This window comes from Procambarus clarkii, chromosome 13 (assembly GCF_040958095.1).
Source record: "Procambarus clarkii isolate CNS0578487 chromosome 13, FALCON_Pclarkii_2.0, whole genome shotgun sequence".
In the NCBI taxonomy this organism is placed as follows: Eukaryota; Metazoa; Arthropoda; class Malacostraca; order Decapoda; family Cambaridae; genus Procambarus; species Procambarus clarkii.
In genome coordinates this window covers 19052031-19076693 of record NC_091162.1, presented here as the reverse complement: position 1 = coordinate 19076693, position 24663 = coordinate 19052031, and the positions used below count along the sequence as shown (strand labels likewise).

Below are 24663 nucleotides of genomic sequence, written 5' to 3'. Positions count from 1 at the left end.
CGTATCTTGCAACTCTATCATCATTACCTTAGCCTCAGAACATTAGAACAAGGGCAACTGCAGAAGGCCTATTGGCCCGATACGAGGCAGCTCCTATCTATAACCACCCAATCCCACTCATATACATGTCCAACCCGCGCTTGAAACAATCGAGGGACTCCACCTCCACCACGTTACGCGGCAATTGGTTCCACAAATCAACAACCCTGTTACCGAACCAGTATTTACCCAAGTCTTTCCTAAATCTAAACTTATCCAATTTATACCCAGAACCTTACATGTGTCAGCGGTAAACTGCATCTGCCGATCTTTTGACAACGTTGTTGTTTTAGATTCAGCTACTCAGGAACGAGATGTCCATGTAGCACGGGCTATGGCGAGCCCGTAAAATTTTGACAATTTCAAAATCCTATTTAGAGCGTCTTTGGGCATTGGTTAGGTTCTGTCGGCGATGATTTATACTTGTAGTACGTGGAGGGAAAAGCGTTTACGGCGTTGAGATTCGAACAGAAGCCGTCAGCGGGGCACTGTACGAGAAAAGTTCGAACGTTATGAGTTGTTGTTGTTCCAGATTTAGCTAGTCAGAATGAAGTCGACCAGACCACACACTAGAAGGTGAAGGGACGACGACGACGTTTCGGTCCGTCCTGGACCATTCTCAAGTCGATGTGTGATTGATTCTCACAATCGACTTGAGAATAATGGTCCAGGACGGACCGAAACGTCGTCGTCCCTTCACCTTCTAGTGTGTGGTCTGGTCGACTTTAGCCACGTTAATGTGACTATCATCCCCTGCATCAGAATGAAGTGTCCATGTAGGCACGGGCTATAGTGAGCCCGTAATCGTCATGAGTTATGAGTCTCGTTTAAAGCGTGCTTTCATTCATAAGCAGGGAGAAGAGGAGGGGGGGTTAGCGGCTGCTTGGAATGAACATAAGGCTGTTCAATTTCACCGACTTGAGAATGGTCCAGGACGGACCGAAACGTCGTCGTCCCTTCACCTTCTAGTGCGTGTGTGGTCTGGTCATCATTTTCATTGTAACCCGTGATGATGAAGACGGACTGGCTTATCAACAAAAGCCATCACTTCCCGTTAGCACACAACAAAACTATATATATATATATATATTAAAGACCAAAAAACCTTAGTCAAAATTTATGTTAGTCAAAGTTATAATTTTAAGTCTCGACAGATTAACCTCTCGCAAAAATCTTATCTTAAAACAATGGGAGCCAAAATATATAGCTTCAGAAATTTAACATCTCAAAATTAATCCGAGACGGTGTAATGCATAGAGAAGCAGGAGGCAAACACCAGGAAGTCTTGTTCATATATGATGTTCATCAACAGGGTTGAACACACACACACATACGCTCATCATATGACAGTTCAGGAGCATTAGGTAACCGGGCGATGAAAAACCAAGGGCCAAGAGCTGAAGCCTCGTATGGGCCCATAGGCCTTCTGCAGTTAATTCCTATGTTCTTAATTTCGATATCGAAAGGCACATATATGTGGGTACATATACGTACCCACACAATATGGGCACGGGTTCGATTCCCGGCCGATGCAAAAACAAATGGGCAGTTCATCCCTTCGTGTGTATTTATAAGAACATAAGAACAAAGGCAACTGCAGAAGGCCTGTTGGCCCATACGAGGCAGCTCCTATTTATAACCACCCAATCCCACTCATATACATGTCTAACCCATGCTTGAAACAATCGAGGGACCCCACCTCCACAATGTTACGCGGCAGTTGGTTCCACAAATCAACAACCCTGTTACTGAACCAGTATTTACCCAAGTCTTTCCTAAATCTAAACTTATCCAATTTATACCCATAAAGGAAAATTAGATTAGTTAGAAAGACGGGGTCCAAGAGCTAATAGCTCGATTCTGCAGGCACAAATAGTAAATACACGCTTCATCCACTTTACACAAACACAGCATAACTAGGTGAATACACACACGCGCGATACACCAACACGCACACGAAACAAACACGACACACGTATCAACACACACACACACACACACACACACACACACACACACACACACACACACACACACACACACACACACACACACACACACACACACACACACACACACACACACACACACACATATTAAAATCACTGAGTGTCTTGTACACTCCCATCCCTGTGTAACGTGAGGGCATGGGGCAAAGAGACTAATTAAACCGCAGGGTTTTGCCGGAACTGTGTATAACAAGATTCGGGATTCTGGTACAATTTTAAACGAAAATATGATCCTAGTTTATTCTTCACTTGTAATGAATATACACAGGTTACATTACCCGCCCCTGAACCCCAATTCCGCTTACCGGAGGAGAACTGCTTCAATTATGAGAGAAACAACGTTGAGTTGTCAACATTTCAGCAACAGTTATCAACATTGATTGATAAAGATTAAGCCACCCAAGAGGTGGCACGGGCATGAATAGCCCGTAAGAGTAAAACATTGGCATGGTAAAGGTAAAATAGCTAAACCAATTTTGGTTGTTGGTGAGGTGAGGTTTTTGGATAGAGTTTTTTGTGCCAGATATAGCGGGTACAGGTTCAAAGGTTTGCTATCGAAGGGTGCTTAAAGAATGCAAAGAGGAGCTTTGTGAGCCGTTGTCTACCATATTTACCAAATCAATGGAGTCAGGCAGAGTGCCAAAGTCGTGGAAGGTTGCTAATGTGGTACCAATTTTTAAGAGAGGAGATAGATGCAGATAAATGTAAAGTTCTGAGGCTAGGTAATGATGATAGAGTTACAAGATACGAGCTAGATGGTGTTGAGATTGTGAAGTCAGATTGGGAAAGGGATCTGGGTGTTATGATTAGTAAGAATTTAAAAACCAAAGGATCAATGCATGAATGTTCGAAGTAGGGCAAATAAGACACTGGGATATATTAATCGAAGCATTAATAAGACACCGGGTGTGGTTCTTCAGCTATATCTTGCTCTGGTTAGGCCCCATTTAGATTATGCAGCTCAGTTTTGGTCGCCGTATTATAGAATGGATATAAATTCACTTGAACGTGTCCAGCATAGGATGACAAAGTTAATTCCCCAAATTCGAAATCTTTCATATGAAGAAAGATTAACAAAGCTTAAGTTGCATTCACTGGAAAGGCGAAGAGTTAGGGGCGACATGATAGAGGTTTACAAGTGGGTGAATGGACATAACAGGGGGGATATTAATAGGGAATTAAAAATATCAACACAAGACAGAACACGAAACAATGGGTATAAATTGGATAAGTTTAGATTTAGGAAAGACTTGGGTAAATACTGGTTCAGTAACAGGGTTGTTGATTTGTGGAACCAATTGCCGCGTAACATGGTGGAGGTGGGGTCCCTCAATTGTTTCAAGCGTGGGTTGGACATGTATATGAGTGGGATTGGGTGGTTATAAATAGGAGCTGCCTCGTATGGGCCAATAGGCCTTCTGCAGTTACCTTTGTTCTTATGTTCTTATGTTTAGTGAACAGTGATCACAAGGAAATCAGATTTTTAGCATAGAATGGAATAAATCTGTAGTAGAAAATTCTGTTAAAGTGCCAGAATTTCGAAAAGCTGATTTTAATAGCCTAAGAAATTTCTTGGATCAAATAGATTGGAAATTCTTGGGTATAGGGGGGGGGGGACCAGTCTTGGAGCGAGACGTGAAAATAAGAACAAAGACAACTGCAGAAGACCTATTAGCCCATACGAGGCAGGTATTTATAACCACCCAATCCCACTTATATATATATCCAACCCACGCTTGAAACAATCGAGGGACCCCACCACGTTACGCGGTTCCACAAATCAACAACCCTGTTACTGAACCAGTATTTGCCCAAGTCTTTCCTAAATCTAAACTTATCCAATTTATACCCATTGTTTCGTGTTCTGTCTTGTGTTGATACTTTTAATACCCTATTAATATCCCCTTTGTTATGTCCATTCATCCACTTGTAAACCTCTATCATGAATGGTCCAGGACAGACCGAAACGTCGTCGTCCCTTCACTTTCTAGTGTGTGGTCTGGTCAAAGATTGACAAAGCTTCAATTACATTCTCGTAAAAGCCGAAGAATTTGGGGGTAACATGATAGAGGCGTACCAGTGGATGAATAGACATAACAACGGGGATATTAATAAGGTATTAAAAGTATCAACACAAGACAGAACACGAAACAATGGGTATAAATTGGATAAGTTTAGATTTAGGAAGGACTTGGGTAAATACTGGTTCAGTAACAGGGTTGTTGATTTGTGGAACCAATTATCACGTAAAGTGGTGGAAGTGAGGTCCCTCGATTGTTTCAAGCATTGGTTGGACATATATATATATATGCGAACAAGCCTGAATGGTCCCCAGGACTATATGCGAATGAATCTTGTTCGCATTTGTGTTCCTCACGTGTGCCCCAAAGAATGAGGTGATTTGGTGAAATGCTATGCCCAAGATTACCATCCGAGTTGCCGTCGGGGAAGTGGCTCAAATAGCCTCGGCTATCACTTCCTTTTGACGGCCGTGATGGTCAAGCGGATTAAGGCGCCCTGTAGTTACCAGTTGCGTTGCTTCTGGGAGTATGGGTTCGAGTCACTTCTGGGGTGTGAGTTTTCATTCATATATATATATATATATGAGTGGGATTGGGTGGTTATAAATAGGAGCTGCATCGTATGGGTCAACAGGCCTTCTGCAGTTACCTATAGTCTTATGTGTTATTTGGTTTAACTGGTGAACCATCATCAAGCTGATGTCCGTGCACCTCACTGGGGCTCCTCACCCCTCGTCCACCGTCCACAACTGTATATTATCTCATCCTCATTAATCGTGGTTGGTGATACGGGCTCACCATAGCCCGTGCTACACGGACACATCGTTCTGAGACGCTAAATCTAAAACCGCACCATTAATCTTGCTCAGTTATTCATCATTTTGGTTGTGCATTAAAACATCTTTCTTGATCACTTGTCGGTTCTGAAACAATGGACACTATCAATTATTCTCCCACAGCTCACGATAATTCTTTTCCAAGCCTTCCAGAATTTATCATATCTATGGTGAGGAACTTCCCTTCATTACATAGTCCATATGATATTTTAAGAGCAGTAAACTTGTCTAGGGCAAGGCTTTATAATTTTATTATCCATCAGACGGATTCAGTGAGTTTGTTTGACAGCAAAATCCAGCTTGGAGTTTTATGGACATTGACAATTTCCACGCGTATGGTATCGTCGCCGGTCAGGATAACCGGAGAATGGGAGGACGTTATGTGGAAAATTATTCACCTAGCAATAACCTGGGTGACGACCAGCAACATCAACTTTGCCTCACTGGAGACTACTGCCTTGAAACCGTGGGTACTCACCATGTTCTCCGACCGTGAAGTGTGCCCCAACCCGCACCTGCGGCTGGAACTGTTGTACTTGGTTGGTATGTGGCCAGAGACGTACCTTCAGGATGCCGCGTCTGGTAGGCAAGCGGCAGCAGGGTTGGTCAACAATAGTCGCTATATGACTGTGGACCATCTGATGTCTGGTTACTTACAGGAGACCATCTTTTACCCTCTCATGAGTGTGTTAAACAGCCTTAATAAATGGGGACACCTAGGTGGTGTCGCTGCTGCAGCTGTGGACCAGGTAAGGAGTCTAAAGGTTGGATCAGAGGCATTCTTTTTCAACCATCTGGTGCAGCTTTTAAAGGAAAAGGTAGCGGTTATACTAGCGGAATATCAAGCTGGAATACGTGAAATCTTTTGTTGTATAGAACTGTATTTAAACACGTTCAACGAAATTTTGCATATGTATACGATGTTGGTTGATACAACTCCCACGGCTTATGGTGTTCCCGGACTGGCTGAAGCCGCTGCAGCGCTCCTGGTTAATCTCACAGTCTCTGCAGTTACAGTATTACAGCTCAAGGATGGAAAAGATTCCGAGTATTACAACGATCTCGTCGCTGATTTAAATGATATTTACCAAAAAATATCTGTAGAGGACAGATTTATGTATGTTTCTCAGATTCTAAAACGTGATCACGCAGAACAGTTCTCTCACCTTAGTACGCAGACAACAGATTTCAGCTTTTTCCAGCAGTTCTCAGTATCGCGTGAAGAATCCTCGGAGGTGGTCCCGGAGGAGTTTATAGACAGCGTGACGCAGGCGGTGATGGAGGCGCCGGTGATGCTGCACTCGTCCAAGATGGTGGTAGACGAGTCGACGCTGGTCCGCCTGCTGCTGGAGTCGGCCTCCGACCCCTTCACGCGGCACCCTCTTGTCCACGGCTCCTACAGTCGCCTGCCCCACCTCCAGGCTGACATTCTTGCCTGGAGAAACACTCCCAGGGCTCTGCCACAGTGAGTCTACATTTACCACAACAATGACACTTTCAATGTCAGCAACAGAGATAATTCTGCAGGAAATTTGTTGATGACCACACACAAGAGGATGGAGAATCTTGTGTGGTCATCATTATATGTTCTACACACTACTCATTATATATTTTATATTTTGATGACCAGACCACACACTTGAAATTGAAGGGACGTTTCGGTCCGTCCTGGACCATTCTCAAGTCGATTGTGAATGGTCTTGAGAATCGACTCAATCGACAATCGACTTGAGAATGGTCCAGGACGGACCGAAACGTCCTTCAATTTCTAGTGTGTGGTCTGGTCAACATACTTCAGCCACGTTATTGTGACTCATCGCCTGCATATTTTATATTTGTGTGAGTTTTATGAATTTAATCAATAAAACGTATGAAATGGTTAACTCATAGATTACCTTACTTAACCTATTTAACACAAACGTATATGAATATTCAAGTGAGGAAATTTGCAGTGTGATGTATGATTGTTGATTTATGAAACAAAAATGCCCTATATAGCGAGTGCTTAATATAGCACTCCCAATTCCATGAGCGTCCATCTTCTTAATCAGTCTTCCATGTGGCACTGTATCAAAAGCTTTGCTTTGCTAAAGTCAAGGTACACAACATCACAATCCTTACCACTATCAACTGCCTCAACTCTGCTGCAATAAACAGATAGCAAATTTGTAAAACACGAACGGCCATTTGTAATCTAATTGGCTAATAGTTTGACGCAAGTGATCTATCTCCTTTCTTAAAATTGGTATCACATTAGCAACCTTCCATGACTCTAGCACTCTGCCAATTGTAACATAACAGGCATTATGTTAAGTTCATTATGTCATAGACAACTGGGAACACTTCTATGGAATGATAGAATGATATTGGAAGAAATTAAATGTATGCTCGTGATGGGGTGCATCTATCGAGGGCTGGGGTTGTTGCTGTTGCGAACTCGTTGGAACCAGTGGTTAGAGGTGTTTGTTTGGGTTTAAACTGTTAGTAGATAGTGGTATGGGAATTGATTTGGAGGAAGGAGGTAATAAAAATGTGTTCGTGGGAGAAAAGAATTGACAAAATGATCAGGGAAAGAAAGTGCCTCAAAATAACAATTCACTTAGGGTATATTACACTAACAGTAGAAGTCTAAGAAATAAAATTAACGAATTAAATGCTCTTGTCTGCACAGAAAAAATAGATATTATTGCACTTACCGAAACGTGGATGAATGTAGAAAATAGAGAACTATTAGCTGAATATCAAATAAATGGATTTAAACTATTTCACACAGATAGATATATGAGACGAGGAGGGGGAGTAGCCATATATGTTAGGGACAATCTGAAATGTAGTCTCAAAGAGGGAATCAAAACTGAGCCACACTCAGAAACTATTTGGATAGAATTAAACGAAAAAGCAAATAATATTATAATAGGAGTTATATATAAGCCACCAAATTTAGACAGAATGGAAGCAAAGCATCTATGGAATGAAACATCTAGAGCATCTAGATCTAACAGTATTTATGTCATGGGTGACTTTAACTTTAGTGGAATAAACTGGGTGAACAAAACAGGGAATAGTGAAGCAGAAGATTTTCTAGAATTAATTGACGATTGCTTTCTTACGCAACACATTAAGGAACCAACGCGGGAAAATAATATTTTAGATTTAGTGTTAACTAACAGGGAAACACAAATTAATGACATCGAAATAGGGAGTGAGCTAGGGAACAGTGATCACAAAGTAATCAGATTTAGCATAGAATGGAATAGACCTGTAGGAGAAAATTCTGTTAAAGTGCCAGATTTTCGAAAAGCTGATTTTAATAGCCTAAGAAATTTTTTGGGTCAAATAGATTGGAATGTCTTGGGGATGGGGTGTGGGCTAGACCTAAACCCAGCGACAGGTGACGGAAAAGGGGATTTCGATGTGGATTCAAAATATAAGCTATTTAAAAATATTCTAAGCAAAGCCCAGGAATGTAGTATACCATATAAATTGAATAGATCGAATACTAATGATCCTATTGGATAACAAAACATCTACAGAACCTTATAGGTAAAAAGAGAGCGTGGTACAAAAGGATTAAGAATGGGGAAGTAAGTTTAGAACAGGAATTCGTACAACTGGTTAGAAATGTTAAAAAAGAGATAAGGAAAGCAAAAAGAAACTATGAAGTTCGCATAGCAGGGCAAGCGAAGACAAATCCTAAAGGGTTTTTTCAGTTATATCGAACTAAGACTAAGGAAAGGATAGGTCCATTAAAAACAGACAGGTCAAATAACGGATAATGACGAGGAGATGAGTAGTATTTTTAATAAATATTTGTATCTGTGTTTACTAAAGAGGAGCTTAACAATATGCCTTCAGCCGAACAAGTCTATGTGGGTATATTACAGCTCAAGGATGGAAAAGATTCCGAGTATTACAACGATCTCGTCGCTGATTTAAATGATATTTACCAAAAAATATCTGTAGAGGACAGATTTATGTATGTTTCTCAGATTCTAAAACGTGATCACGCAGAACAGTTCTCTCACCTTAGTACGCAGACAACAGATTTCAGCTTTTTCCAGCAATTCTCAGTATCGCGTGAAGAATCCTCGGAGGTGGTCCCGGAGGAGTTTATAGACAGCGTGACGCAGGCGGTGATGGAGGCGCCGGTGATGCTGCACTCGTCCAAGATGGTGGTAGACGAGTCGACGCTGGTCCGCCTGCTGCTGGAGTCGGCCTCCGACCCCTTCACGCGGCACCCTCTTGTCCACGGCTCCTACAGTCGCCTGCCCCACCTCCAGGCTGACATTCTTGCCTGGAGAAACACTCCCAGGGCTCTGCCACAGTGAGTCTACATTTACCACAACAATGACACTTTCAATGTCAGCAACAGAGATAATTCTGCAGGAAATTTGTTGATGACCACACACAAGAGGATGGAGAATCTTGTGTGGTCATCATTATATGTTCTACACACTACTCATTATATATTTTATATTTTGATGACCAGACCACACACTAGAAATTGAAGGGACGTTTCGGTCCGTCCTGGACCATTCTCAAGTCGATTGTGAATGGTCTTGAGAATCGACTCAATCGACAATCGACTTGAGAATGGTCCAGGACGGACCGAAACGTCCTTCAATTTCTAGTGTGTGGTCTGGTCAACATACTTCAGCCACGTTATTGTGACTCATCGCCTGCATATTTTATATTTGTGTGAGTTTTATGAATTTAATCAATAAAACGTATGAAATGGTTAACTCATAGATTACCTTACTTAACCTATTTAACACAAACGTATATGAATATTCAAGTGAGGAAATTTGCAGTGTGATGTATGATTGTTGATTTATGAAACAAAAATGCCCTATATAGCGAGTGCTTAATATAGCACTCCCAATTCCATGAGCGTCCATCTTCTTAATCAGTCTTCCATGTGGCACTGTATCAAAAGCTTTGCTTTGCTAAAGTCAAGGTACACAACATCACAATCCTTACCACTATCAACTGCCTCAACTCTGCTGCAATAAACAGATAGCAAATTTGTAAAACACGAACGGCCATTTGTAATCTAATTGGCTAATAGTTTGACGCAAGTGATCTATCTCCTTTCTTAAAATTGGTATCACATTAGCAACCTTCCATGACTCTAGCACTCTGCCAATTGTAACATAACAGGCATTATGTTAAGTTCATTATGTCATAGACAACTGGGAACACTTCTATGGAATGATAGAATGATATTGGAAGAAATTAAATGTATGCTCGTGATGGGGTGCATCTATCGAGGGCTGGGGTTGTTGCTGTTGCGAACTCGTTGGAACCAGTGGTTAGAGGTGTTTGTTTGGGTTTAAACTGTTAGTAGATAGTGGTATGGGAATTGATTTGGAGGAAGGAGGTAATAAAAATGTGTTCGTGGGAGAAAAGAATTGACAAAATGATCAGGGAAAGAAAGTGCCTCAAAATAACAATTCACTTAGGGTATATTACACTAACAGTAGAAGTCTAAGAAATAAAATTAACGAATTAAATGCTCTTGTCTGCACAGAAAAAATAGATATTATTGCACTTACCGAAACGTGGATGAATGTAGAAAATAGAGAACTATTAGCTGAATATCAAATAAATGGATTTAAACTATTTCACACAGATAGATATATGAGACGAGGAGGGGGAGTAGCCATATATGTTAGGGACAATCTGAAATGTAGTCTCAAAGAGGGAATCAAAACTGAGCCACACTCAGAAACTATTTGGATAGAATTAAACGAAAAAGCAAATAATATTATAATAGGAGTTATATATAAGCCACCAAATTTAGACAGAATGGAAGCAAAGCATCTATGGAATGAAACATCTAGAGCATCTAGATCTAACAGTATTTATGTCATGGGTGACTTTAACTTTAGTGGAATAAACTGGGTGAACAAAACAGGGAATAGTGAAGCAGAAGATTTTCTAGAATTAATTGACGATTGCTTTCTTACGCAACACATTAAGGAACCAACGCGGGAAAATAATATTTTAGATTTAGTGTTAACTAACAGGGAAACACAAATTAATGACATCGAAATAGGGAGTGAGCTAGGGAACAGTGATCACAAAGTAATCAGATTTAGCATAGAATGGAATAGACCTGTAGGAGAAAATTCTGTTAAAGTGCCAGATTTTCGAAAAGCTGATTTTAATAGCCTAAGAAATTTTTTGGGTCAAATAGATTGGAATGTCTTGGGGATGGGGTGTGGGCTAGACCTAAACCCAGCGACAGGTGACGGAAAAGGGGATTTCGATGTGGATTCAAAATATAAGCTATTTAAAAATATTCTAAGCAAAGCCCAGGAATGTAGTATACCATATAAATTGAATAGATCGAATACTAATGATCCTATTGGATAACAAAACATCTACAGAACCTTATAGGTAAAAAGAGAGCGTGGTACAAAAGGATTAAGAATGGGGAAGTAAGTTTAGAACAGGAATTCGTACAACTGGTTAGAAATGTTAAAAAAGAGATAAGGAAAGCAAAAAGAAACTATGAAGTTCGCATAGCAGGGCAAGCGAAGACAAATCCTAAAGGGTTTTTTCAGTTATATCGAACTAAGACTAAGGAAAGGATAGGTCCATTAAAAACAGACAGGTCAAATAACGGATAATGACGAGGAGATGAGTAGTATTTTTAATAAATATTTGTATCTGTGTTTACTAAAGAGGAGCTTAACAATATGCCTTCAGCCGAACAAGTCTATGTGGGTATATTACAGCTCAAGGATGGAAAAGATTCCGAGTATTACAACGATCTCGTCGCTGATTTAAATGATATTTACCAAAAAATATCTGTAGAGGACAGATTTATGTATGTTTCTCAGATTCTAAAACGTGATCACGCAGAACAGTTCTCTCACCTTAGTACGCAGACAACAGATTTCAGCTTTTTCCAGCAATTCTCAGTATCGCGTGAAGAATCCTCGGAGGTGGTCCCGGAGGAGTTTATAGACAGCGTGACGCAGGCGGTGATGGAGGCGCCGGTGATGCTGCACTCGTCCAAGATGGTGGTAGACGAGTCGACGCTGGTCCGCCTGCTGCTGGAGTCGGCCTCCGACCCCTTCACGCGGCACCCTCTTGTCCACGGCTCCTACAGTCGCCTGCCCCACCTCCAGGCTGACATTCTTGCCTGGAGAAACACTCCCAGGGCTCTGCCACAGTGAGTCTACATTTACCACAACAATGACACTTTCAATGTCAGCAACAGAGATAATTCTGCAGGAAATTTGTTGATGACCACACACAAGAGGATGGAGAATCTTGTGTGGTCATCATTATATGTTCTACACACTACTCATTATATATTTTATATTTTGATGACCAGACCACACACTAGAAATTGAAGGGACGTTTCGGTCCGTCCTGGACCATTCTCAAGTCGATTGTGAATGGTCTTGAGAATCGACTCAATCGACAATCGACTTGAGAATGGTCCAGGACGGACCGAAACGTCCTTCAATTTCTAGTGTGTGGTCTGGTCAACATACTTCAGCCACGTTATTGTGACTCATCGCCTGCATATTTTATATTTGTGTGAGTTTTATGAATTTAATCAATAAAACGTATGAAATGGTTAACTCATAGATTACCTTACTTAACCTATTTAACACAAACGTATATGAATATTCAAGTGAGGAAATTTGCAGTGTGATGTATGATTGTTGATTTATGAAACAAAAATGCCCTATATAGCGAGTGCTTAATATAGCACTCCCAATTCCATGAGCGTCCATCTTCTTAATCAGTCTTCCATGTGGCACTGTATCAAAAGCTTTGCTTTGCTAAAGTCAAGGTACACAACATCACAATCCTTACCACTATCAACTGCCTCAACTCTGCTGCAATAAACAGATAGCAAATTTGTAAAACACGAACGGCCATTTGTAATCTAATTGGCTAATAGTTTGACGCAAGTGATCTATCTCCTTTCTTAAAATTGGTATCACATTAGCAACCTTCCATGACTCTAGCACTCTGCCAATTGTAACATAACAGGCATTATGTTAAGTTCATTATGTCATAGACAACTGGGAACACTTCTATGGAATGATAGAATGATATTGGAAGAAATTAAATGTATGCTCGTGATGGGGTGCATCTATCGAGGGCTGGGGTTGTTGCTGTTGCGAACTCGTTGGAACCAGTGGTTAGAGGTGTTTGTTTGGGTTTAAACTGTTAGTAGATAGTGGTATGGGAATTGATTTGGAGGAAGGAGGTAATAAAAATGTGTTCGTGGGAGAAAAGAATTGACAAAATGATCAGGGAAAGAAAGTGCCTCAAAATAACAATTCACTTAGGGTATATTACACTAACAGTAGAAGTCTAAGAAATAAAATTAACGAATTAAATGCTCTTGTCTGCACAGAAAAAATAGATATTATTGCACTTACCGAAACGTGGATGAATGTAGAAAATAGAGAACTATTAGCTGAATATCAAATAAATGGATTTAAACTATTTCACACAGATAGATATATGAGACGAGGAGGGGGAGTAGCCATATATGTTAGGGACAATCTGAAATGTAGTCTCAAAGAGGGAATCAAAACTGAGCCACACTCAGAAACTATTTGGATAGAATTAAACGAAAAAGCAAATAATATTATAATAGGAGTTATATATAAGCCACCAAATTTAGACAGAATGGAAGCAAAGCATCTATGGAATGAAACATCTAGAGCATCTAGATCTAACAGTATTTATGTCATGGGTGACTTTAACTTTAGTGGAATAAACTGGGTGAACAAAACAGGGAATAGTGAAGCAGAAGATTTTCTAGAATTAATTGACGATTGCTTTCTTACGCAACACATTAAGGAACCAACGCGGGAAAATAATATTTTAGATTTAGTGTTAACTAACAGGGAAACACAAATTAATGACATCGAAATAGGGAGTGAGCTAGGGAACAGTGATCACAAAGTAATCAGATTTAGCATAGAATGGAATAGACCTGTAGGAGAAAATTCTGTTAAAGTGCCAGATTTTCGAAAAGCTGATTTTAATAGCCTAAGAAATTTTTTGGGTCAAATAGATTGGAATGTCTTGGGGATGGGGTGTGGGCTAGACCTAAACCCAGCGACAGGTGACGGAAAAGGGGATTTCGATGTGGATTCAAAATATAAGCTATTTAAAAATATTCAAAGCAAAGCCCAGGAATGTAGTATACCATATAAATTGAATAGATCGAATACTAATGATCCTATTGGATAACAAAACATCTACAGAACCTTATAGGTAAAAAGAGAGCGTGGTACAAAAGGATTAAGAATGGGGAAGTAAGTTTAGAACAGGAATTCGTACAACTGGTTAGAAATGTTAAAAAAGAGATAAGGAAAGCAAAAAGAAACTATGAAGTTCGCATAGCAGGGCAAGCGAAGACAAATCCTAAAGGGTTTTTTCAGTTATATCGAACTAAGACTAAGGAAAGGATAGGTCCATTAAAAACAGACAGGTCAAATAACGGATAATGACGAGGAGATGAGTAGTATTTTTAATAAATATTTGTATCTGTGTTTACTAAAGAGGAGCTTAACAATATGCCTTCAGCCGAACAAGTCTATGTGGGTGGGGATGAGGACAGGTTGACTAGTTTAGCAGTTACCAGGGAGGATGTAATTAAACAAATCGTAAAACTCAAACCAAACAAATCCCCAGGGCCGGATGAAGTGTTTGCCAGGGTGCTTAAAGAATGCAAAGAGGAGCTTTGTGACCCACTGTCAACAATATTTAATAAATCAATAGAGTAAGGCAAGGTGCCAGAGTTTTGGAAAGTTGCTAATGTGATACCAGTTTTTAAGAAAGGAGACAGATCACTTGCGTCTAACTATCGACCAATTAGCCTAACGTCTATTGTGGGAAAGTTACTCGAATCTATAAGTTAATTCCCCAAATTAGAAATCTTTCATATGAAGAAAGATTAACAAACGTGGATGAACGTAGAAAATAGAGAACTATTAGCTGAATATCAGATAAATGGATTTAAACTATTTCACACAGATAGATATATTAGACGAGGAGGGGGAGTAGCCATATATGTTAGGGACAATTTGAAATGTAGTCTCAAAGAGGGAATCAAAACTGAGCCACACACAGAAACTATTTGGATAGAATTAAACGAAAAAGCAAATAATATTATAATAGGAGTTATATATAGGCCACCAAATTTAGACAGAATGGAAGCAAAGCATCTATGGAATGAAATATCTAGAGCATCTAGATCTAACAGTATTTATGTCATGGGTGACTTTAATTTTAGTGGAATAAACTGGGTGAACAAAACAGGGAATAGTGAAGCAGAAGATTTTCTATAATTAATTGACGATTGCTTTCTTACGCAACACATTAAGGAACCAACGCCGGAAAATAATATTTTAGATTTAGTGTTAACTAACAGGGAAACACAAATTAATGACATCGAAATAGGGAGTGAGCTAGGGAACAGTGATCACAAAGTAATCAGATTTAGCATAGAATGGAATAGACCTGTAGGAGAAAATTCTGTCTGGCAAAAAAGTGCCAGATTTTCGAAAAGCTGATTTTAATAGCCTAAGAAATTTTTTGGGTCAAATAGATTGGAAACTCTTGGGAATGGAGTGTGGGCCGGTCTTGGAGCGAGACATGAACCCAGCGACAGGTGACGTAAAAGGGGATTTCGATGTGGATTCAATATATAACTTATTTAAGAATATTCTAAACAAAGCACAGGAACGTAGTATACCATACAAATTGAATAGATCGAATACTAATGACCCAAAGTGGATAACAAATAATTTAAAGAACCTTATAGGTAAAAAGAGAGCTTGGTACAAAAGGATTAAGAATGGGGAAGTCAGGTTAGAACAGGAATTTATACAACTGGTTAGAAATGTTAAAAAAGAGATTAGGAAAGCAAAAAAGAAACTATGAAGTTCGCATAGCAGAGCAAGCAAAGTCAAATCCTAAAGGGTTTTTTCAGTTATATCGAACTAAGACTAGGGAAATGGATAGGTCCATTAAAATCTGAGACAGGTCAAATAACGGATAATGACAAGGAGATGAGTAGTATTTTTAACAAATATTTTATATCTGTATTTACTAAAGAAGAACTTAACAATATGCCTTCAGCCGAACAAGTCTGTGTGGGTGGGGATGAGGACAGGTTGACTAGTTTAGCACTTAAGAACATAAGAACATAAGAACAAAGGTAACTGCAGAAGGCCTGTTGGCCCATACGAGGCAGCTCCTATTCTATAACCACCCAATCCCACTCATATACTTGTCCAACCCGTGCTTGAAACAATCGAGGGACCCCACCTCCACAATGTTACGCGGCAATTGGTTCCACAAATCAACAACCCTGTTACTGAACCAGTATTTACCCAAGTCTTTCCTAAATCTAAACTTATCCAATTTATACCCATTGTTTCGTGTTCTGTCCTGTGTTGATACTTTTAATACCCTATTAATATCCCCCCGGTTATGTCCATTCATCCACTTGTAAACCTCTATCATGTCACCCCTAACTCTTCGCCTTTCCAGTGAATGCAACTTAAGCTTTGTTAATCTTTCTTCATATGAAAGATTTCTAATTTGGGGAATTAACTTAGTTAACAGGGAGGATGTAATTAAACAATTAGAAAAACTAAACTAAAACTTTTGGGCATGGCTATACCAAAGGAAACAGAGAGTTAGTATAAATGGAATCAAGTCAGAGTGGGAAAATGTTGTAAGTGGAGTGCCTCAAGGCTCTGTCCTGGGACCTCTGTTGTTTATAATATATATAAATGATTTAGATTCAGGTTTGAGTAGCAACATTTGCAAATTTGCCGATGATACGAAAATCGGGTAGGGAAATTAATTCGGAGGAGGACTCACTATCACTTCAAGTTGATCTAGATAGGGTTTTGAAATGGTCAAAGGATTGGCAGATGCAGTTTAATGCTGATAAATGTAAAGTTCTGAGGTTAGGTAATGATGATAGAGTTACAAGATACGAGCTAGATGGTGTTGAGATTGCGAAGTCGGATTGCGAAAGGGATCTGGGAGTTATGATTAGTAAGAATTTAAAACAAAAGGATCAATGCATAAATGTTCGTAATAAGGCAAATCGGACACTTGGATTTAGTAATCGCAGCGTTAGTAACAAGACACCTGGTGTGGTTCTCAAGCTATATCTTGCTCTAGTTAGGCCCCATTTAGATTATGCAGTTCAGTTTTGGTCGCCATATTATAGAATGGATATAAATTCACTTGAACGTGTCCAGCGTAGGATGACTAAGTTAATTCCCCAAATTAGAAATCTTTCATATGAAGAAAGATTAACAAAGCTTAAGTTGCATTCACTGGAAAGGCGAAGAGTTAGGGGTGACATGATAGAGGTTTACAATTGGATGAATGGACATAACAAGGGGGATATTAATAGGGTATTAAAAGTATCAACACAAGACAGAACCCGAAACAATAGGTATAAACTGGATAAGTCTAGATTTAGGAAAGACTTGGGTAAATACTGGTTCAGTAAAAGGGTTGTTGATTTGTGGAACCAATTGCCGCATAACGTGGTTGTAACGACCGCTTACCCTGTCGTAATAACCGCGGCCTCTATTGTAATAACCCAATGTTCCCCAGTATTAATCCTGTTATCTTGTGATCTCTCATAATCGTACTATACGCTCTCTGTTGTAATCTCTGTCTCTCTTCACTCAATACCCCAGCTTAACACTGTTACAGTCCAGCATGACCCCTCACTGGACTGCCACGTATATAAGAGGAATATTAAATGAGGAAGATACACCAAGGACAAGGGTTATTAGTTAAAACAATAACAAAACACATTAACACTGCCACCACCTTCCCGACCAACCATACCTGAATGTGTCTATCACCGATCCCCCAGGAAGGCAAGGAATCAGTAACCATGGGACTCCGGGTAATATGAATTTCAGTAATAAATTTTGGAAAATTAGTTTGTGTAATTTACGTTACTTATTTGAATCCAAGGGCAACTTTAGTATCTATTACTAGTAGGAGAACATGGGGGCTTCCAATACAACACCTAAAAATGACAAAGTAGCAAAATATATCAAAGGGGAGTTAAGTGAATACCACTGGACAAGCTATACAATTTATTTTATGAAACATGTAAATTAAGACAATTTGAACACATCACCTATTCTATTTCCCTAGAGGCACAATGGATATTTACCGAGGACACAAAACTCAAGTGCACTATACCTTAAATACCCGCACTACGGCCACGATGTTGATGGCTGCCCTCAGTCCCGAGGATACGGGCTTGCGGCCCTGTTCCTAATACACTCCCAAGACACACTAATGAAATTTAGTTTTTCCAACCTATTGCTGGGAAGGATTGCTCCTCCCACCATCTAATACAGCCCCAGGGCTCCACCCATTATTTTGGCCCTGGCCAACCATTTAACACGTAGGCCTGAGGTCTGGCTCTCTAGGGCCAATAAGGACTTGGCCCTTATCTCAGGCCAATCACCTTCACTGATCTGTCGTGGAAAGCTACATGAATTTCTGAAGATTGAGTCAGCTCTCCCCAGCTAAAGAGAAGAGGGACAAGGCGCGTCTATGGAGCCCAGGCACCTGCGAGCAATGTTTACAAAACTGATAATTTATGTTCAAGCCTGTCTCCTCTAAGATAGGAGTAGGGACATTTGACTCTGCCTGGTATGGGGAAGGCCGCTGCTGAGAGGGACAGAGAGGGATGAGAGGGGGGTGGAGAGGGAAATATCTGAGTGGGGAATTGAGTGGGAGAAGCCAAGGTATCCACGACCACCCTACCCTCAGGTCAACCTCTTGACCCTGACAAATGGGCGACAGGGGGGGGGGAAGAGGAGGAGACGAATGACGGCCAAGGGGAGGGGAGAGGGAGAGGGAGAAGGAAAGGATGGGAGAAGGGGAGGGAAAAGAGGGGAGAAGGGAGAACCAATGATCTGAGCCCCAGATCATTACAACTCCCCCTCCTCGGAAAATTAAGAAATTTGTGTGTAAAGCAAGTTACACACACTTTTCTTATCCAGAAATCCTGCCCTACCCTAACCATTAATTCCAAAAACAACATTTTTAACCCAACACTATTTTAAACCAATGCCTCCAAACAAAAGAAATTATCTAATCCTAACTAATTCCATCCAATACTCCAACAACAATAAGGGCACACCCAAAAGGTGTGCTCCAGCATGTATTTATACCTATCAACACAACAGTAATAATACATAAAACATAAGGACAGAGACCGTCCCTATAATCCTGACTATCCACTTGGATGCAGCCCCGTACCCTTCCAACTACCTGGAAGACAAAACATCCTATACCTGTCTTGATATAGTAACAAATAACTGGAGAAATCCCAACCTAACAATTACTAACTAGCTAAAATCAGCTGATAGCCTTCAGCTATCCCAGTATTCCACCCGGAATAAAGATCAAACACATCACACAAAACATTAAAAAAAATCAATGCCATTAAAAAAATTAACAAAATTATAAAATTATATCAAAATAGAAGACCACTACCTCTCAGGGACCTAGTGTTCCACTCCACACCTGTGGCAACTGTCCACCACAGCGCATCCCAATCTTAAAATCTAAAGAAAAGACACAGAAATATTGTTATTATTAAAAAAAATTCAATGTCCACAGACATGTCCCTTAACCAACAACAACACTCTGGATATAAGTTCCTCAAACTCCTAATATCCCAGAGTTCATATTCAAGTCCACAACAACAGCGGGTGAACACATTTGTCAGACTGTGTACCACACCCTTATTGTTCAGTAACCCACAAAAAAAAAATAAAAAAAAAATATATGTATAACCATCAGTATCTAGGATCTAGAAAAATCTAGATAAAGTTCCCCACTGATCAACGTTTCTAGAGACCCTACTAGATGGTTCTCAAACCAGTTCACTCATACAACTTATCTAGAGACAGGGTCATTTTCTAATGTTCACTTTCTAGATTTATTTCTCTATTTCACTAGTTCTAGTTTTCAACATTTAATACTGTTCCAGAGAACTTTCCGGAGGTGTATAGGTGCTTACTATCAGATGGAAAATTAAAAGTTGAACTGTTCCGAGTTACCACAGTTTACTATATTAATAGCGTTTATTTTTATATGAAAACTTTTCTATAAATATTTTCTCTCGTTCGTTCCTGTTGACATTTGGTTGCTGTAGATTCCGGCGACTACCTCATGTTGCTTGAAGATCCTGGTCGTCTGGAAGTTCCATTTCCGGCCTCGGCCAACTACGGACAGTACAGGGGGTCTCGTACTACCCGCACCTGACTTGAGTGACAGCTGACAGCTGGCGGCTGTCAGCTCAGGTGGACCCCGCTAACAGGAACCCGGGTTCACCTCTGCTTATCGCTCCCCAAACAGTCTTGATGGATTGTTGTTAACCATGGCTGCCACAGTAGAGCACAGCTTCGACGTGTCACGATGTCTCGCGTTGGTAGTGAGGTTCGAGTGGCGTTGAAGAGGGTGGCATGGTGACAGGACAGGTGGGCCCTGCCTCAGCTCCTGGGCGACGTCATCTACCGGCGTTTACTTGTTATCCCGGTACTACTGGGCCGGTACACCTTCCGTGCAACCCCTCGTGTAGCTGAACTTGGGCCGAGGTACAGGATTGTACCTCATCTGGCGATTCCGCAAGCACTCTGTAGGGGTAGTGCTGTTCGTACCTGAGACCACCGCGTTGCATCTTGGTTTCCACAGACGACGCAACCACAGGTTTTGATAAGAGCTGACAAGTCCTTGCAATTAGCGTTCTTCTTCGTAGACCACTCGTCTTCCACTTCCGGTTTTCCCGCAGTCTTGACTACGCGGCTGGTGGGCGTGGTTGGTGACCTTGAGACAGCTAGCCCACGGTTGTGATGGTGACTGGACTCTGCTCCGTGAAGACAGCATGGCTGGACTGGGACAACCTCGTTAGTGACGTGAGGTGTCGGCCGGGTGACTGTACGCCAGTCACCCCTTCCGGATAACCAATTGACGAGTTACCGGGTACAAGGGGGAGGACTTTATGTAACGTGCCTCAGACCCCGATCTTATCAGCCAGGTGGGTCATCCCCAGACCTGCTGATCTCGATCCTTGGTTCACGTGTGACTGGGAGGCTGGAACTGGTGTACCATCAGACCTGAGAAAGACAGACAACAACAAATGGCGGAAGCATGGATATTACTCTGAGGTATAGGAAGTTGGAAACCCCAGAGCAAGGCAAGTATGCTACCTGAGTCATGCACATCAGTAAATACACACCAGTGCCTCTACAGGATAATTATTATGAAATTACTAAACCTGACTAGGGGAGATCATTAACAATTTACTGTACAGCTCGCGACCTTGTTACCATAGGGTGACAAGATTGAACTTGACTACTGATGAGATCTGACAGAAGGTCATCCTCATCATCTGACTCAGCACTTGGATCATTAGACAGGTCAGGAATTAGACTTGCTGAAGGCAGCTCTAGTTCCTCCCTCGCGTGATAAGGTTTTAATTTATTAATGTGAATCGTTCTCTCAACTTGGTCTTCAAAAATACCTTTAATAACAAAATTAACCGGACCCTTTCTTTCAATTACCCGGTAAGGGCCCCGCCATCTAGGTGCAAGTTTCCTACTCTGATTGGCAGGAGCCGCCTCATTAACTCTCAACACAAGACTCCCGACTTTCAACTCAAGAGGTCGTACCTTCTTGTCATAATGCTGAGCATAGCGGTCTCGTGCTGTCTTGGAAGCCCTAGCTGCAATTCTCCATGCATTTTTCATCTTATTTAAAACTTCTGATGGGTAATCTTCCCCATATACAATATTATGTCTGTTAAGCAGACCTGACGGGAAATTACATGAATGCCCTGTGAACAGCAAAAGGGGTTGGGTGTTAATGGACTGATGGATGGCAGTGTTCAGAGCTAGCTGGACATAGGGGAGTTGTTCGTCCCACGAATTTGCATCATGCTCTGCAAGAATTGCAAGCATATCTTTAACTGACCGGTTCGTCCGTTCTGTCATGCCGTTAGCCTGAGGGTGATAAGCCGTCGTGAATGCTGACGTGGTTTCTATAATTTTACATACTTCTCTAAAAATATTCCCATTAAATTCCTGACCTCGGTCAGAAACTAACACTTTAGGAGGACCAAATACAGTGACGAACCTATCTAAGAACGCCTTTGCAACAGTTCGTGAATCCTTCTGAGGCAATGCAATCAGTTTGGTGTACCTGGACAGGTGGTCTACCAACACCAATACGTAACGGTTTCCTGAATGACTGTGATGCAGATCAATCAGATCAGCCCCCACCCGATCTAAAGGTTCCAAAATTTCTGGGAATTCTTGCAATGGAGCTTGTACCTTAAGGGTACCTTTCCTCCTTTGACAGTGACCACAGGACTTAACGAAGTTAATGACCTCTGTTAACATACCGGGGAAGAAAAAGAGTGACTTGGCTTTCATGTGAGTTTTAAAAATCCCCGGATGACCTGCAATCTTAGACGCATGTGCGAGTTTCAACGCCGACTTCTTCAAAACCTCTGGGATAACCAACTGAAAAACTGCACGATCCTGCTGTCCCTTTACATAAAATAAGACCCCATCCTTCATTTCAAAATCATGAATTGCTAAATTACGTTTCTTCGACGGATATTTTCCTCCCTCCAAAAGTTCAATAATTTCCTTCCACCTTGGTTCGTTCATCTGGAATTCTCGCATTTTCTCACTGGAAATATTTTCAATGTTAAGATTTACGTTAATAGTAGCAATGTTTCTACTCAAAGTATCTGGTACAACATGTGATGGACCAGGCTTGTAAAGTATTTGGAATGAGTGAGCAGCTAGTTCATGAGACCAACGTGACATGCGAGGGCACTTAGTTCTTTTCTTAAAAATATGAGTCAACGCCCTGTGATCTGTATAAATGACAAAGTGTCGTTGGAAAAGATACGGTTCAAAGTACCTGACACTTTCTACCACAGCCAAAGCTTCCCTATCCGTGGCAGAATAGCGGACCTCCGGACCCTTAACCTTCCTGCTGAAATATGCAACTGGGTGAGGAAGATTGTCATTATCACGTTGCATTAAGCACCCACCAATAGCTATGCCACTGGCGTCAGTGTGTACTTCCCACTCCTTATCAAAATCCGGTACTGCCAAGACTGGGGTGGTAATGAGTTGACTTTTTAATTTTGCATAAGCGTCATCATGCTCAAGTCCTGCCGTAATAACCGCGGCCTCTATTGTAATAACCCAATGTTCCCCAGTATTAATCCTGTTATCTTGTGATCTCTCATAATCGTAATATACGCTCTCTGTTTTTATCTCTGTCTCTCTTCACTCAATACCCCAGCTTAACACTGTTACAGTCCAGCATGACCCCTCACTGGACTGCCACGTATATAAGAGGAATATTAAATGAGGAAGATACACCAAGGACAAGGGTTATTAGTTAAAACAATAACAAAACACATTAACACTGCCACCACCTTCCCGACCAACCATACCTGAATGTGTCTATCACCGATCCCCCAGGAAGGCAAGGAATCAGTAACCATGGGACTCCGGGTAATATGAATTTCAGTAATAAATTTTGGAAAATTAGTTTGTGTAATTTACGTTACTTATTTGAATCCAAGGGCAACTTTAGTATCTATTACTAGTAGGAGAACATGGGGGCTTCCAATACAACACCTAAAAATGACAAAGTAGCAAAATATATCAAAGGGGAGTTAAGTGAATACCACTGGACAAGCTATACAATTTATTTTATGAAACATGTAAATTAAGACAATTTGAACACATCACCTATTCTATTTCCCTAGAGGCACAATGGATATTTACCGAGGACACAAAACTCAAGTGCACTATACCTTAAATACCCGCACTACGGCCACGATGTTGATGGCTGCCCTCAGCCCCGAGGATACGGGCTTGCGGCCCTGTTCCTAATACACTCCCAAGACACACTAATGAAATTTAGTTTTTCCAACCTATTGCTGGGAAGGATTGCTCCTCCCACCATCTAATACAGCCCCAGGGCTCCACCCATTATTTTGGCCCTGGCCAACCATTTAACACGTAGGCCTGAGGTCTGGCTCTCTAGGGCCAATAAGGACTTGGCCCTTATCTCAGGCCAATCACCTTCACTGATCTGTTGTGGAAAGCTACATGAATTTCTGAAGATTGAGTCAGCTCTCCCCAGCTAAAGAGAAGAGGGACAAGGCGTGTCTATGGAGCCCAGGCACCTGCGAGCAATGTTTACAAAACTGATAATTTATGTTCAAGCCTGTCTCCTCTAAGATAGGAGTAGGGACATTTGACTCTGCCTGGTATGGGGAAGGCCGCTGCTGAGAGGGACAGAGAGGGATGAGAGGGGGGTGGAGAGGGAAATATCTGAGTGGGGAATTGAGTGGGAGAAGCCAAGGTATCCACGACCACCCTACCCTCAGGTCAACCTCTTGACCCTGACAAATGGGCGACAGGGGGGGGGAAGAGGAGGAGACGAATGACGGCCAAGGGGAGGGGAGAGGGAGAGGGAGAAGGAAAGGATGGGAGAAGGGGAGGGAAAAGAGGGGAGAAGGGAGAACCAATGATCTGAGCCCCAGATCATTACATGGTGGAGGTGGGGTCCCTCGATTGTTTCAAGCGTGGGTTGGACATGTATATGAGTGGGATTGGGTGGTTATAGATAGGAGCTGCCTCGTATGGGCCAATAGGCCTTCTGCAGTTG

At 41.3% G+C, this 24663-nt stretch overlaps 2 protein-coding genes across 2 annotated transcripts; both read left to right on the top strand.

Annotated features, from left to right (window-relative positions):
* Positions 1-8750: 8750 nt before the first annotated feature.
* LOC123757078 (ubiquitin conjugation factor E4 A-like) lies at positions 8751-9233 on the top strand. The gene has a single exon (XM_045740462.1). It carries the CDS (start codon positions 8751-8753, stop codon positions 9231-9233), a length of 483 nt encoding a protein of 160 aa, XP_045596418.1.
* A 2376-nt stretch (positions 9234-11609) lies between these two features.
* LOC123757077 (ubiquitin conjugation factor E4 A-like) lies at positions 11610-12092 on the top strand. The gene has a single exon (XM_045740461.1). The coding sequence runs from the start codon at positions 11610-11612 to the stop codon at positions 12090-12092; it is 483 nt and encodes a 160-aa protein (XP_045596417.1).
* The last annotated feature ends 12571 nt before the right edge of the window (positions 12093-24663 follow it).

Coding starts and splice junctions, on each gene's coding strand:
- LOC123757077 (XM_045740461.1), top strand. CDS start 11,610: ATGCCTTCAGCCGAACAAGTCTATGTGGGTATATTACAGCTCAAGGAT.
- LOC123757078 (XM_045740462.1), top strand. CDS start 8,751: ATGCCTTCAGCCGAACAAGTCTATGTGGGTATATTACAGCTCAAGGAT.